At 30.8% G+C, this 13,331-nt stretch overlaps 4 protein-coding genes across 4 annotated transcripts in view; 2 read left to right on the top strand and 2 right to left on the bottom strand.

Annotated features, from left to right (window-relative positions):
- The window catches only part of LOC108570427 (HBS1-like protein), a 4,651-nt gene extending 2,614 nt beyond the window's left edge, over window positions 1-2,037 (bottom strand). Inside the window, exons 1-5 of the mRNA XM_017932288.1 lie at window positions 1,826-2,037; window positions 1,648-1,713; window positions 1,280-1,579; window positions 1,148-1,177; window positions 61-740 (exon numbers count right to left, since the gene is read on the bottom strand). Coding sequence (XP_017787777.1) covers window positions 61-740; window positions 1,148-1,177; window positions 1,280-1,579; window positions 1,648-1,713; window positions 1,826-1,868 — 1,119 coding nt within the window. The 5' untranslated portion in view covers window positions 1,869-2,037. The remainder of the gene's footprint in view (window positions 1-60; window positions 741-1,147; window positions 1,178-1,279; window positions 1,580-1,647; window positions 1,714-1,825) is intronic.
- A 455-nt stretch (window positions 2,038-2,492) lies between these two features.
- On the top strand, window positions 2,493-4,468 carry LOC108570487 (cytosolic non-specific dipeptidase). The gene is made up of 5 exons (XM_017932353.1): window positions 2,493-2,656; window positions 2,765-3,215; window positions 3,288-3,716; window positions 3,832-4,305; window positions 4,393-4,468. The coding sequence occupies exons 1-5, from the start codon at window positions 2,616-2,618 to the stop codon at window positions 4,435-4,437; spliced, it is 1,440 nt and encodes a 479-aa protein (XP_017787842.1). The 5' UTR covers window positions 2,493-2,615; the 3' UTR covers window positions 4,438-4,468.
- A 183-nt stretch (window positions 4,469-4,651) lies between these two features.
- LOC108570426 (alpha-L-fucosidase) lies at window positions 4,652-6,531 on the bottom strand. The gene is made up of 6 exons (XM_017932287.1): window positions 6,261-6,531; window positions 5,910-6,161; window positions 5,466-5,828; window positions 5,165-5,383; window positions 4,838-5,061; window positions 4,652-4,744 (listed from the first exon to the last, which is right to left on the bottom strand). The coding sequence occupies exons 1-6, from the start codon at window positions 6,529-6,531 to the stop codon at window positions 4,652-4,654; spliced, it is 1,422 nt and encodes a 473-aa protein (XP_017787776.1).
- Window positions 6,532-7,504: 973 nt separating this feature from the next.
- Window positions 7,505-8,796, top strand: LOC108570465 (ubiquitin carboxyl-terminal hydrolase). The gene is made up of 7 exons (XM_017932329.1): window positions 7,505-7,540; window positions 7,631-7,642; window positions 7,834-7,962; window positions 8,039-8,190; window positions 8,272-8,413; window positions 8,474-8,549; window positions 8,639-8,796. The coding sequence occupies exons 1-7, from the start codon at window positions 7,505-7,507 to the stop codon at window positions 8,794-8,796; spliced, it is 705 nt and encodes a 234-aa protein (XP_017787818.1).
- Window positions 8,797-13,331: the final 4,535 nt, after the last annotated feature.

The following is a 13,331-nucleotide window of genomic DNA, read 5'->3' as shown; positions in this document are numbered from 1 at the left end:
GTATTATTGTACGTTTCATTAAGTACGAGTATATGGAATTGAAAAATCAAATCTTTTTACTCTTTCAGAATACTCTTTTTGAGATTTAAGAATTGGTTTTTTCAATTTCCATGTTTTGCATAATGCTCTACCAAATAAAGATACGTTCTTTTTGGTATATGGAAGTTTAACATATTTTAGGCAACTTAAGTTTAATGTTGTAGGGAGCATAGCATATGGATTTACAACATTTTGATTAGAAGCATATAAATTTAAATTTGGAGTAACATTGTTAGCATCTTCCACTGCTTTTGGATTTGTATGACTACAACTATTTGAAACTGCAGATGTAGCTTCTTTTAAAGCAGAACTCAAATCAATCATCCAAGGATCTGGTGATGGTGTTCGATTACCACTTACATTTAATACTGAATTTTCTTTTGTCTCTACATACTGTGAATTATTTTTAGTACTGGAGTTGGTGCAATCTTTTGAAAGAGCAAGCAGATTGGATATACTCCTTTCAAGTGAATCCATAGAATCATCTTTTTTTCTATCATTTGCTATGTCAAATTGTAAATTTATATTTTTTTGAATAGTAGATAAACCTAATTGTATATTACTCAAATCACTACAGCTATCGTTTTTAATTGACAATTTTGGTATTACAAAATTTGTGTTAGGTGAAAATGTTTTTCCATTAGAATTTGTTCTATCAATTAAGGTACTAGATTTTTGTAAATGGTGTGCTGTTAAATCAGCTAAGGATTTAAATGATACTGTATCTGAATTATTTTTGAAAAAGTCCTTCGTAGAATTTGATACTATAGAGTCAACATGATTAGTTGTAAATCCAGACAAAGAAGGAAAGGACATGGGAGAATTACTAATACTTAAATTTTTAAAACTTTCTAAATTATGTGCAAAACATGTATCCTCATTCTCAATACTATCCTGCTTGTTAAATGATAATTTAGGAATAATGAATGAACTAGACTGAGTCTTAATATATGTAACATCTTACCTTCCCGATGGATTCAAAGACAACACATGAAACAAACAAAACAATTATTGGTCAAGAAATGGTCATTATGTATGATATTAAAGCATAATATTATAAAGATATTATTTATCATGAAAAAATTGTAATATCAATAAATTCACATACCTGGATGTGGTTCTAAATTATCCTTGTTAACTGAAGATAGGTCTAAAAGGTTCATTGTAATTTACTTTAATTGTATTATAAAAAAAATTAAAAAAATATATGCAGATATCTATGTACAGCAGATACACATACCAGAAACATTTTTTGGAGAAGATTCTTTCAAAATTGAATTAAGTGCTATTTCAGCATCAAAATTTGACTGAATAATTTTCTTTTTAATCTCAGATTCAGATACTGTGTCTCCAATAACATTCTTGATAGAATCTAAACATGACATAAGTTTAGCCCTTTCAAGTTCTGTAAGTGCTATATCTTCCTTGTTAGCAGATATTGGAGATTCTTCACTATCTTCATTGTCTTCAATTATATCTGGTTCCGTAATGAAGGATGCAATATTTTGTTGCTTACTCCGATCAAATAAAAATTGTTCAGCTGCAATTAAAATAATTAGTATATTTGTGCAAATCTCCAGATATCAACTATAAGGTAAACAAAAGTACCACTAGGAGATACACAGTAATCATCTTCCACAGAATGTCCATATACATCATCATAACCTTCATATTCTGAAAGAAATATGTTATGTTACAAAGTAAGGAAAGTAGTCTAAGACATTGAAAGGATTAGTTATTTTAAATATCTGTAAAATATTTTAAGTACTTCTTACTGATTACATACCTTCAGAATAATTCATGCATCGTACATCACGGTGACGGGACATTTTTTAAACTTGTGCAAAATATTGCAATAAAAGTACAATACAAAATTAGCCTTTTTGCACTTTATTATTTATAACCTTCCATGTCATACAGAGGGTAGACTAAAAACAATTCCGACATGTACATATGTTGGCAATGCTAGGTATTTGAGTTGTCAACTTCTCCTTATGCACTTTTCTTTCACAAAACAATTTACTTTTGCTCGTGTTCACAAATCGTGATACGTATTGGGGTATATGTAAATCTCACTTGTGATTGGATGATTTTTATTACTATCATTGTATCATCGAATGAATTGAACGTGAATAACAATTCACCTAATCAGATTTAATTTAAATAATATTAAATGCATAGAAAAATCTGTTTTTACAGTCCATAAAATATAATTACAATTTTTTAATCTTTAAAGTATTTGCTTTTCGCGCCTTGATATATTTTCAATATATTTCTTTATTTAGGAAGATATTACAAGCATTACAAGAATTTTATCAATTTAAGTTAATAATATGCAGTCATATGAATTTCAAATTAGAAAAAATTAATTTTCTATGTTTTTAACGATAAATATTAATTTGCATGCTTATCAAAGTTGTATATATCACGAACCTGTCAATGAGTCACACCCATAAGATAAGATTCCCGGTTTGTTACATATGTTCGCAGAAATTATTCGTATTTTGTTAATCGTCTGTTAAAACTTCACTTTATTGTTCTCTAACTAATTCTGGTTTTATATAAGGAACAAAAGAATGGCTTCAGAACTACCCTCCGCATTAAAACACTTATTTGGGTAAATCAAACGCATTAGTTTATTTTATACATATGCCGAAATTTCTTTACTTATGACATATTTTATAATATAATATTGGTTAAATATTGATATTTATTTAATTTTTAGTTATATTGATGACCATAAAGCAGAGTACATAAATAATTTACGGGAAGCAGTAGCTATAAAATCTGTCTCAGCATGGCCAGATTATAGAAATGAAATTATTAAAATGATGAAATGGGCAGAAGCCAGATTAAAAACTCTTGGAGCCACTACAGAATTAGCAGATGTAGGAAAGCAAAATCTTCCAAATGGAAATCAAATTCCTCTTCCACCTGTTTTGTTAGGAACCCTTGGATCTGATCCTAAAAAAAAGACTGTTCTTTTGTATGGACATTTAGATGTTCAACCTGCATTAAAAGAAGATGGGTGGGACACAGAACCATTTACACTTGTTGAGAAAAATGGGAAATTATTTGGACGTGGAAGTACAGATGACAAAGGTCCTGTACTCTGTTGGATTCATGCATTACAAGCTTATAAAGCTATCGGAATTGACATTCCTGTTAATCTCAAGGTATTACCAATTATATACTTTTTAATAATATTTCTCTTTCAATTTCTTTTATTAAATATTTTTGGATTAAAGTTTGTTTTTGAAGGTATGGAAGAAAGTGGGAGTGAAGGTTTAGATGATCTCCTTTGGGCACGTAAAGATACATTTTTGCAAGGTGTGGATTATGTATGCATTTCTGATAATTACTGGTTGGGTACCAAAAAACCCTGCATTACATATGGTTTGAGAGGTATCTGTTACTTCCAAGTGGAAGTAACTTGTGCTGTAAAAGATCTACATAGTGGTACATTTGGTGGTACTGTGCATGAAGCAATGACAGATTTAATATATTTGTTGAATACATTACTTGATGTAAATGGAAAAATTCTAATTGATGGTATTTATGACAGTGTTGATAAGATTACAGAAAAAGAAGTGAAATCATATGAGACAATAGAATTTGATGCTGGTGAATTTAGAGAGTCTATTGGAGCCAATAAATTACTCCATAATGAAGATGAAGTAAGTATTTATTTTTGTTAGTATCAAATTTTAATCATATTACTTTTTTCAATTTTTTATTGTTATTATTTATAATTTCTCGTTTTTGTTACTAATAGATTAATTATGTTGTTAGATTCAACTTTTGATGCATCGGTGGAGACAACCTAGTTTATCTCTTCATGGAATTGAGGGTGCATTCAGTGAACCAGGTGCAAAAACTGTTATTCCAGGAAAAGTTACTGGTAAATTTTCAATTCGAATTGTACCAAGTATGACTCCTGAAGAAACTGTGGAAAAAGTAATAACATACTTAAATAAAAAATGGGCTGCCAGAGGTACTCCAAATACAATGAAAGTTAGCATGTGTCATGGAGGAAAAACTTGGACTGAAAATCCTGACCATCCAAATTACATAGCTGGTCGAAAAGCAACCAAGCATGTTTATAATGTAGAGCCCGATTTATCACGTGAAGGTGGTTCAATTCCTGTTACTTTGACATTCCAAGAAGTCACAGGCAAAAATGTATTACTCTTACCAGTTGGTGCTGGTGATGATGGAGCTCATTCTCAGAATGAGAAAGTAGATATCCGTAACTATATCGAGGGTGTAAGTATTCTTATTTAACGATATAGCTTATTGTAATTTAACAGTACAATTTTACTCAAATTTAAGAATTCTTTACTTTTGCTTTAGACTAAATTACTTGGTGCTTATTTATATGAGGTAGCTCAACTTTAATATAAATGCATATTATGAACAAGGTATTGGTGCCTACCGAAATACTACAAAGACTTATTTCTTTTATACAATATATGAATACAAAGTATAAATAAAATTTCATAGGGAAGAGCAGGTAATAAAATATTTTATAATTCACGTGTATTACCTTCCTTAAGTGAATACAAAATATTATTTTTAATAAAAAGTATGCTTAAATAATATTTCGCTTTTGTTATTTTTGTTTCATTTTCAATACCCAAGCTGGTTGCCCCTTATGAAATTCTGCTTGTAAATTTACAGTCAACTTTTTACCGTTTTGTGTCCACTGAAATTGAAAATTTTAATTTATTTTGTGCCATTATATTTATTATTAATATATTTGATTTAAATTTAGTTTCCATTAAAATTAAACACATACTTCAAGTAATAGCTCAGATCCAAGTAAAGAAATTTGTGTGCCAGTGGTTGCTCTAAATGATCCTAAATGTAATATGCCATCATTTGGCCACTCAAGAATTATTGCATAAATTTGTTTTTTATTTTTATGTTGTGTATACCAAACATTGTTAGTTAAAGTATCATTTTGTGCAATCCAAGGTTTGGTACTATAAATAGCTTCTCCATTTATTTCTAACCAATCACCTGTTAAATGAAGTATTACATTTATAAACAATTGCTATCACATCTCATTTTATCTTAAATAAAGCAGAAACATTAATTTTAATTTTGTAAATGAAGAACATACCCATTCCACGTAGTCTCTCTTCAAATATTGGGGTAATAATACCATCCTTTGTTGGTCCCACATTCACTAATAAATTTCCTCCACAACTTACAGTAACTGCTAATTCTTTTACCAATTCTGGTAAAGTAAAATATTCTGATAAAACAGCATTCCTACGAAATCCCCAAGATTTTCTGTCAATAGTCATACAGTTTTCCCATTTGTGTGGTAAAAGTACTCCTGAAGATTTCAAGTTAAAATAAACAAAAAATATATATCTAATGTAAATCGTGAATATACGAAATTCAACTTTAATTTTTACCGGGATTAAATCGATCGGTACAGGTATAAAAATCGCCGTGATGGCATGGTATATTTTTACCCCATCTATCATTTACAACAACTGTATCCTTCACGGGGCTTTTATTATATAACCAAGCTAAAAATTCTTTTGATTGCCAATAAGTATCTGATGCTTCCCAATCACCATCAGACCATATAACTTCTGGTTTATATTTTTCTATTAACTCAAGTAATTCAAGGACTGTTTTTTGTTTAACAAAATTTTGCGTCGTGAAATTGTTGTGTTTATCAGACAAGTAATGAGGATTATACCATTCATACATAGAATGATAAACACCAAATTTTAAATTAGTTGAATCTCTTATTGCTGTGGCCACTTCACCTGGTTTTAGAAATGAGTAATCAGAAATGCAAAACTATTATAAAGCAATCAAAATGGTAAAAGATATAACTTAACTGATACCTATAAGATCTTTTCTTGGTCCAACATCTACAGAATTCCAGCTAAATGAGTATTTTGAAGGCCATAATGTATATCCTTCATGATGTTTGCTTGTCATTACAATATATTTTGCACCTGAAGCTTGAAACAATTCACTCCACTGTGTGGCATTGAAAAATTCAGCAGTAAACTCATGAGCAAAGTCCTGATATGTAAAATTGGGAGGATATCTTTGTTTCATAAAGTCATCATATTTAGTGTCAGTATGTTCTTCTAAAAATAATGAAGTAAAGAATTTTATGATATATAAAAAAAAAGCTGCTTAAATCAGTATATTTTATAAATACAATTAGTAATAACAAAATAGATTACCTTGCCAATTATACCAAAACCATTCAGAGCCAAAGCTAGGAACACTGAAAACACCCCAATGTATAAAAATACCAAATTTTGCATCATCATACCAATTTGGAAGTGGACGACTATCTAAACTGTCCCATGTTGGAGAATATTGGTTTATTTCTGTTTCTGAAGGCCAAAGTGTTTCACTGTCTTCTTTATCAGCTGTTACGACTATATACTGATTTCCCCATGAGGTACATAATACCAAAGAACTTAATACAATGTAAATTGATAAAATCATTGTACTGCACAGTGTTTTCTGAAAACAATTTATGCAAAGCATTTACAGACGTAGTTACATTATCATGTAAGATTAAACAAGATAGCCAATGTTAATACATTTTTTTTTTATTAATTACTTGTTTACAAAATACATGTTAATGTGCATATAACATTCAAATGAATCATTATTTATACAGGGTGTCTCAGCTGATTTTGACATCTTGATTTTCTCGTTATTATTACTCATAGCGGAAAATGTTTCAGATGAAATTTAAACGGTGTCAAAGGGGGCATATTCTGGTGTTATTAATTTTTTCATGAGTAGAAAAGTTTCACTTTCATCTGAAACATATTTCGCTTTGAGTAATAATAGCAAGAAAATCAAGATGTCAAAATCAGCTGGGACACCCTGTATATCAACATTTAATATCAGAAGAATAGTTACTTGTAAGCATCCTTTGCAATTTCTCTTAAGAAATTGAAAAAATATCTTATGAACTAAAAAGAAATATTCATCTTTTCCATATGATAGTGCAGACATTCAAAAGTTGTTAATAAAAGTTTTATAAAAGAAATTATGCTAATCATTACACATAAATAAAGAATTTATAACAAATTACATTACACACCTTATCATAAAACTAACAAAATATGCTGAGAAACACTTTAAACATATAATGAATATGTTGTTGCAAATTGTTTTAAAATTATTTTAGAAATGTCTTATCAATAACCAATAGCATGCTACTAGATTGTGTCAAACTTTCAGGATTTCGGCACATTCGCCGGGGTGTGATAGGACTAGTAACAACGTTTAAATTTTGCACATAGCTATTTTTTAATACAGCAGATACGCAGTTGTGAATTTAGAACATTCGTTGTAAGTAATCTTTTTTGTGAAAATTGGTATTAAAGCATATTTACAGTAAATTTTAAGTTACAGCGTAAGGTTGTGAATTTACCGATATTTTGTAGAATCAATAAAATTCATCATGACGTCTTGGGTACCAATGGAATCGAATCCAGAGGTACGAATTTTTTATCATAGTTGTTTGTTTCCAAATACAAAATATATCATTATTGTTATATTACTCAATAATTTCTTTTCTTTCTTTTAGGTTATGACAAAGGTAAACCATCGTGACTTTTCATTGCTGATATTGATCCTCGACCTTGTAATTTCTAAATATTTTTAAAATTCTTTTTATTTTTGAAAAACCTAATGATGTGTCATGAATCACTAAACAATCTTTTTTATAGAATAATCTTGTTAGTAACTTGGTATTTACCGAATGCAATAATAAAAAATATCATTTTGCAGTTTTTACACAAATTAGGTGTAGCAGAAGATTGGTCCATTGTTGATGTTTATGGGTTGGAACCTGATCTGCTAGCACTTGTACCTAAGCCAGTTGTTGCTGTCATTTTACTATATCCTTTATCCAAAAAGGTTTCAAAATAAAAATTATATTGTTACATTTATCTAATATTGTATCTTATACTGAACAATATTTTTGTGATTATAGTCTGATATTGGTTTAGAAGATGAAGAAGAAAAAATTAAAGGGATTGATACAAGTATTCCTAGAGATTCATCAGTTTATCATATGAAACAGTATATTCATAATGCCTGTGGCACAATTGCATTAATTCACAGTATTGCAAATAATCAGGACATGTAAGTATATAAGTAATACTATGGAAAATTGACTGATTTTAGAGACTATACTGTATATTATATCTTACTTCTATTTTACAGTGTAGGTCTTAAAAGTGGTTTTCTAAAAACCTTCTTAGATGATTCAAAAAATCTCTCTTTCCAAGAATGTGGGAAACTTTTAATAGAGTCATGTGATATAAGTTCTACTCACAAAGAGCTAGCACAAGAGGGACAAACAGAGGTATGAATTTTATTTTGCCTCTGTAATTGCATATGAAATATAATAGAAAGTATTTGGTAGGCACCAGGTGAAGATGTACCAGTCTATCATCATTTTGTAGCACTTATACATAAGAATGGAGTTTTATACGAATTAGGTAAATATTTTTGTATTACTAATTATAATAAATAATTATATAAAAAATAATATTACAAGAATTGAATTTTTAAATATATAAATTTTTAGATGGACGCAAGTCTGCTCCTATCAATCATGGTTCAACGAGTCCGGAAACGCTATTAGAAGACGCTGCGCGTGTTTGTAAAGAATATATGGCTCGTGATCCAGAAGAAATGTGCTTTACGGTACTTGCTCTTGCTAATAGCAATTCAGAAGCATTGTAATGTAATACATAAGTTACACTATATACATATCAAGATAGGTGTTCAAATCATGTATGTTGTACGTTATACATGTACATCTGTCTTTTTGTATAGCATTTATTGACATTTGCTTGTTACTATTCTATAATACGTATATTCGTGAAACAAGTAAGTGAAATAATTTGTTTACTTCCTTCTAATGATAATGTCTACATTATATGATATATAGCATACAGAATTGTTGAAATTAAACACTAATAAAACTTGCTTTATTAATGTATGAGCTATAAGATTTTGTCAATATATAACGTTCCACTAATGAGATTTAGAAATAAGTCAGGGCTTACAATGAAAATTGTGCAACAGCTCTTTATATGTTATTTATAAGTATTATCTATGAGCAACTAAAACTGTGTGTATATCTAATCATTATACTTATAAAAAACATTAATCTTAATAAAAATATAAATCTTATATTATACTCCTCTCCCTAGTTCCGTCTGAATTATGATTATGGTTTTACATAATTTAGGAATACTAAACGATGATTTTAAGAATCAACATTAATGATTTCAAGATTGACAAAGTTGTGAAAAATCAGTTGTATAGTTCAATTGTTTTTAATAATTCATATTTTTCAGTTTCCTTTGATCAGATCATTACTCACTCTAAAGAGTCGCGTTTTTTATGAAATATTTCTAAAAACTTATTGCGGACAAACAACAACTTGTTTTTTATTGACAATTTAATACCGTGGTTACGCATTCATGATAATTAACGCGCATACGAGGTAAATATATTCAAAATATTCTGTTCGTTCATCAAAACGATTGGATAATTCGCACACAGCCGAAATACTATTGTTTCCCCCATTATCGGAGGTCGCAAAACCTGTCGGTCACTGACCAGAAGCTAGCAAAAGGCTTAGTTATTTTAGATCCTCTTCCGAGTGTGAGCATCTTGGCACCACTCTCTAAATAGTAGCTTGGAAACACAAAATAAAATTGAAACGTAGGCCCGCGGCCGGGTATTTACTATATCTTGCCATTTCTTATGTAACGCGATGAAACTTGAGGATAAAAAAAGAAAGGAAGTCAAAACACTTCTACTGTAAATTATTTCTTCTTTAATTCAAAGTGGAACGGTTGTATACAATGTATGAGGAAAATGAGGACAAAATAAGGATTTTGATGACACGTATTAGTCATTGTTTGCCATTCAGCCCCTTTTGAGAAAAAAATTTCCACGCGGATGAGTCTTTGACTTTCGTCTCGTTACTGTTTCGTGATGGAAAGTTTTCTATGATTCTCACGACGAGGGTCCGTTCTGTTCTTCCGTGGGAACGCGATAACGTTCCATGAATCTCTCTCGGTATGTCGCAGAGGATGAGTTGATGCACAAGTTTCTTTTTCTCTCGTATCATATAAATTCTTAATCCTATTACGTAAAGGTGTTTTAATTGCGTACGAGATGCGCGTGTTATGAGATAATTGAAATGATTAATACACGATGGGAATAGTACAGATGATTTTTACACCATTCTTTGTCTCTTGTGTTGCATCGGAAAATTTTTTCACTATTCTTCAAGACAAAATAATGAATGATAATATTGTTATAAGATTATTTGATAAGTGATTATTAAATCAGAGTACCTATGTAGGCGTAAGTACTTTGTTATTTTAAATGTTCAACGGTAAGTTTCCAGACACAAGTGTTGAAGCGATTTTGCGTGATAAAGAAAAATGTCAAGGAATCCCTGATGAATGTACTTTTCATCAAGGACAGTAAAATTGAATTGCTTTTGTACAAATATACAGTTCGATAGTAGCAGGCAAGAAACTGTATTAGTTCAACTCAATTTACCACGGTAAGCACTGCGTCATCAGAATGGAAAATTTAGGAACCCTTAGAGTTGAGATAGAAAGATAAAATAATTGTACTTTCGTACAGAGAGAGACGAAGACAAATTTTTCCAAATCAAAAATGCGCACGTCATTCGTAGATAGCACAAGATTCACGAAAATTTCCGTTCTAACCTATAACGTACGTAAACAACGAAGGTCCTAAAAGTATTCGGTGTAAATGGAAAAGAACCGATAAAGGATTATCACGTACACAAATATACGATCATAGACAAAATTATTCGCACGTGGTAATAGTACTTACAGAACGTGATGATTTCAACTTTTATATGTCGAAGATAAAAATTAGGATGGTTTAATATTATCGATAATCGATGAGAACGAGTGTAATCGATACGCACGAACCAGGCATTAGCGGCTAAAATCTTGAACGTCGACGTTAATCCGTCGATATGACTGATGCATTTATTGCTGTTTACAATCCACTATTTTCACGTTTTTATGAAAAACACCAGTTGGTTTCACAAACACATCATACAGAAGAGTACCGGTATTTTCACCGTGTTCGATGTAATTGATAACGGGTGCAAAGTAAATTTGTTGATTCTACAAAGTGTATCGGTGTATTATCGATAACATTCTCGATTATAGGAATTCGTTAAATCCGTAGGTTAAGCTGTAGACAGATGATCGGAAGCTGATATTACAATTAAAACCAGTGTTACAGTTTAGTAATCCTGAATGGCAAAAGTTTATGGTGTATTACGTGGTTTATTGCAAGAAATGAAGAGAATGTTTAAGTAAGTGTAATCTATTCGGACTGAGAGTTTGTGTGCAATAGGTTTCGAGAAATGATTTCTCTTGAAATTAGTACTGTACGTTTCGTCTCTATTTGTTTCTTTCATCATTTTTTCTTCTACACAGAAACTGCGTATTGCAGAAAGACAAAAATAATACACGCATCCACCTATCTTCTCCTTTTCTTCATTCCATTTACGTGGCCATTAGACTCCAATGACAGAGTCAGGGACCGAAGTCTCAGAAATTAACGAAACATGGCATGTACAGGTATATTATACGTTCGTCCATGGCTAGTTCAGTTTAAGGCCGTTCTGCGTCCATAAAAATGTTATATACACCTACGGCCCCGTTTCCATTTCTGGTTCGTACATTATATACAAGAAAATACGGTTAAACAAATCCTCCGACGAAGTTGAATAGATTAGATGGATGGCAATCTTTACATTTGGTTGACAAATACACGCAATCAATCTTTGATTTTCTTATCGTTAATGTTTGTGTAAGACATGGAAAAATTAAAGGTAGTCGTTACGAAGTAAATCGTTACAAAGGAAGAAACCATTATCGAAGATTTTTTCTTACTATTGTTACATAAGGCAGAGATGAAATTATACGAAAGGAAAAGGAAACAGTCGGAATAAAGGGAAAACGAATTGGATAGAAAAATCTAGATAAAACGAAGACAATGAGGATCAGTTGCGATAATTACAACGACGTTATAATTTTTCTTATTTTCAAGCTGGTTTTATTAAACGCTGAGCCCGTGGATCACTTAAGTGGAATTTTAACGGAAACACGCGATGACAATACTTAAAGGCATTGTAATACACGGTAAGGACATAATAGTAACTTGGATTCGTTATTACTCGCACGCAGAGTGGTAATCCAGCATGATTATTTCACACGCAACAGCTCATTCGAAGACTGAACTGGCAAAAAGGATTCCTATGGAGGTCGAAGATCCGTTGATTCCATTGTTCCACCAGAATTTCGTCCTTAAATCGAAACTTGTGTCGGTAGTAGTTTACAGTTCTCGCAAAGGTATACACACGCTCCTTGAATCATCAACGTGTTTGATCTTCTGGTTTCGGCTTAATTCTCTATTTATTCCTGAAATTAATTCTAAGTTAAATTAATACAAATTTTACGTGAATTAATATTAATTTTGTATGTGAACACTGCAAAGTGAACGTTTCAATGTTTTTTTTTTTTTTCTCTAGTGTTTAGTACAATTTCATGTGTTTATTTTTATATTGTTCTTGATTCCATGTGACGATTCAACTATTCTTAATGGACGTGTACAATTCTTATCGTCATTAGTGCAAGATTCGAGGAATTACTACAGTCTATCATAAATCTATTGTCTTTGGAAGTTACACAAGGTGAATACACATTGCGTCAAAATGCTGATTAAATCATCAACTACGGATGCACTCTAATCTGCAAATCACCGAATACTATCCTGTAGATAACCAGATATGTCGGTGATCAAGTTCTAATCTATTAAAGACTATGAAGATCTAATCTGTGTACCGAAATTCTCGAGAAATTAGATTCGTCAGAAACAGCGTTGTGGTATATGAAACACGGCGTATTCTAGTTTCTTTCGAAAAATTCTAGTAAGCAGAAATTAATGACAACATTCTAGAATTACAATATTAATATGCAATACTGTTGCAAAAGTGACATTAGTCGCAAGTCAAATTCTAATAAAAATGAGACTAATAAAGTTAATGTAAAAAAAATTCAATTTCCAATACATCTTGATCGAAAGTCTAACTTGGATTTGAAGAAAAAAAAATTCCAAACATTAGAAATCTTATCGAAATTCAGATGGCAAGATGAAAAATCTGAAAACTGAAATTCCTTCAAAGGTCGTTTCAATCGCTGTAC

Source organism: Habropoda laboriosa, unplaced genomic scaffold (genome assembly GCF_001263275.1).
Source record: "Habropoda laboriosa isolate 0110345459 unplaced genomic scaffold, ASM126327v1 scaffold84, whole genome shotgun sequence".
NCBI lineage: Eukaryota > Metazoa > Arthropoda > Insecta > Hymenoptera > Apidae > Habropoda > Habropoda laboriosa.
This window is presented reverse-complemented; position numbering and strand designations above follow the sequence as displayed.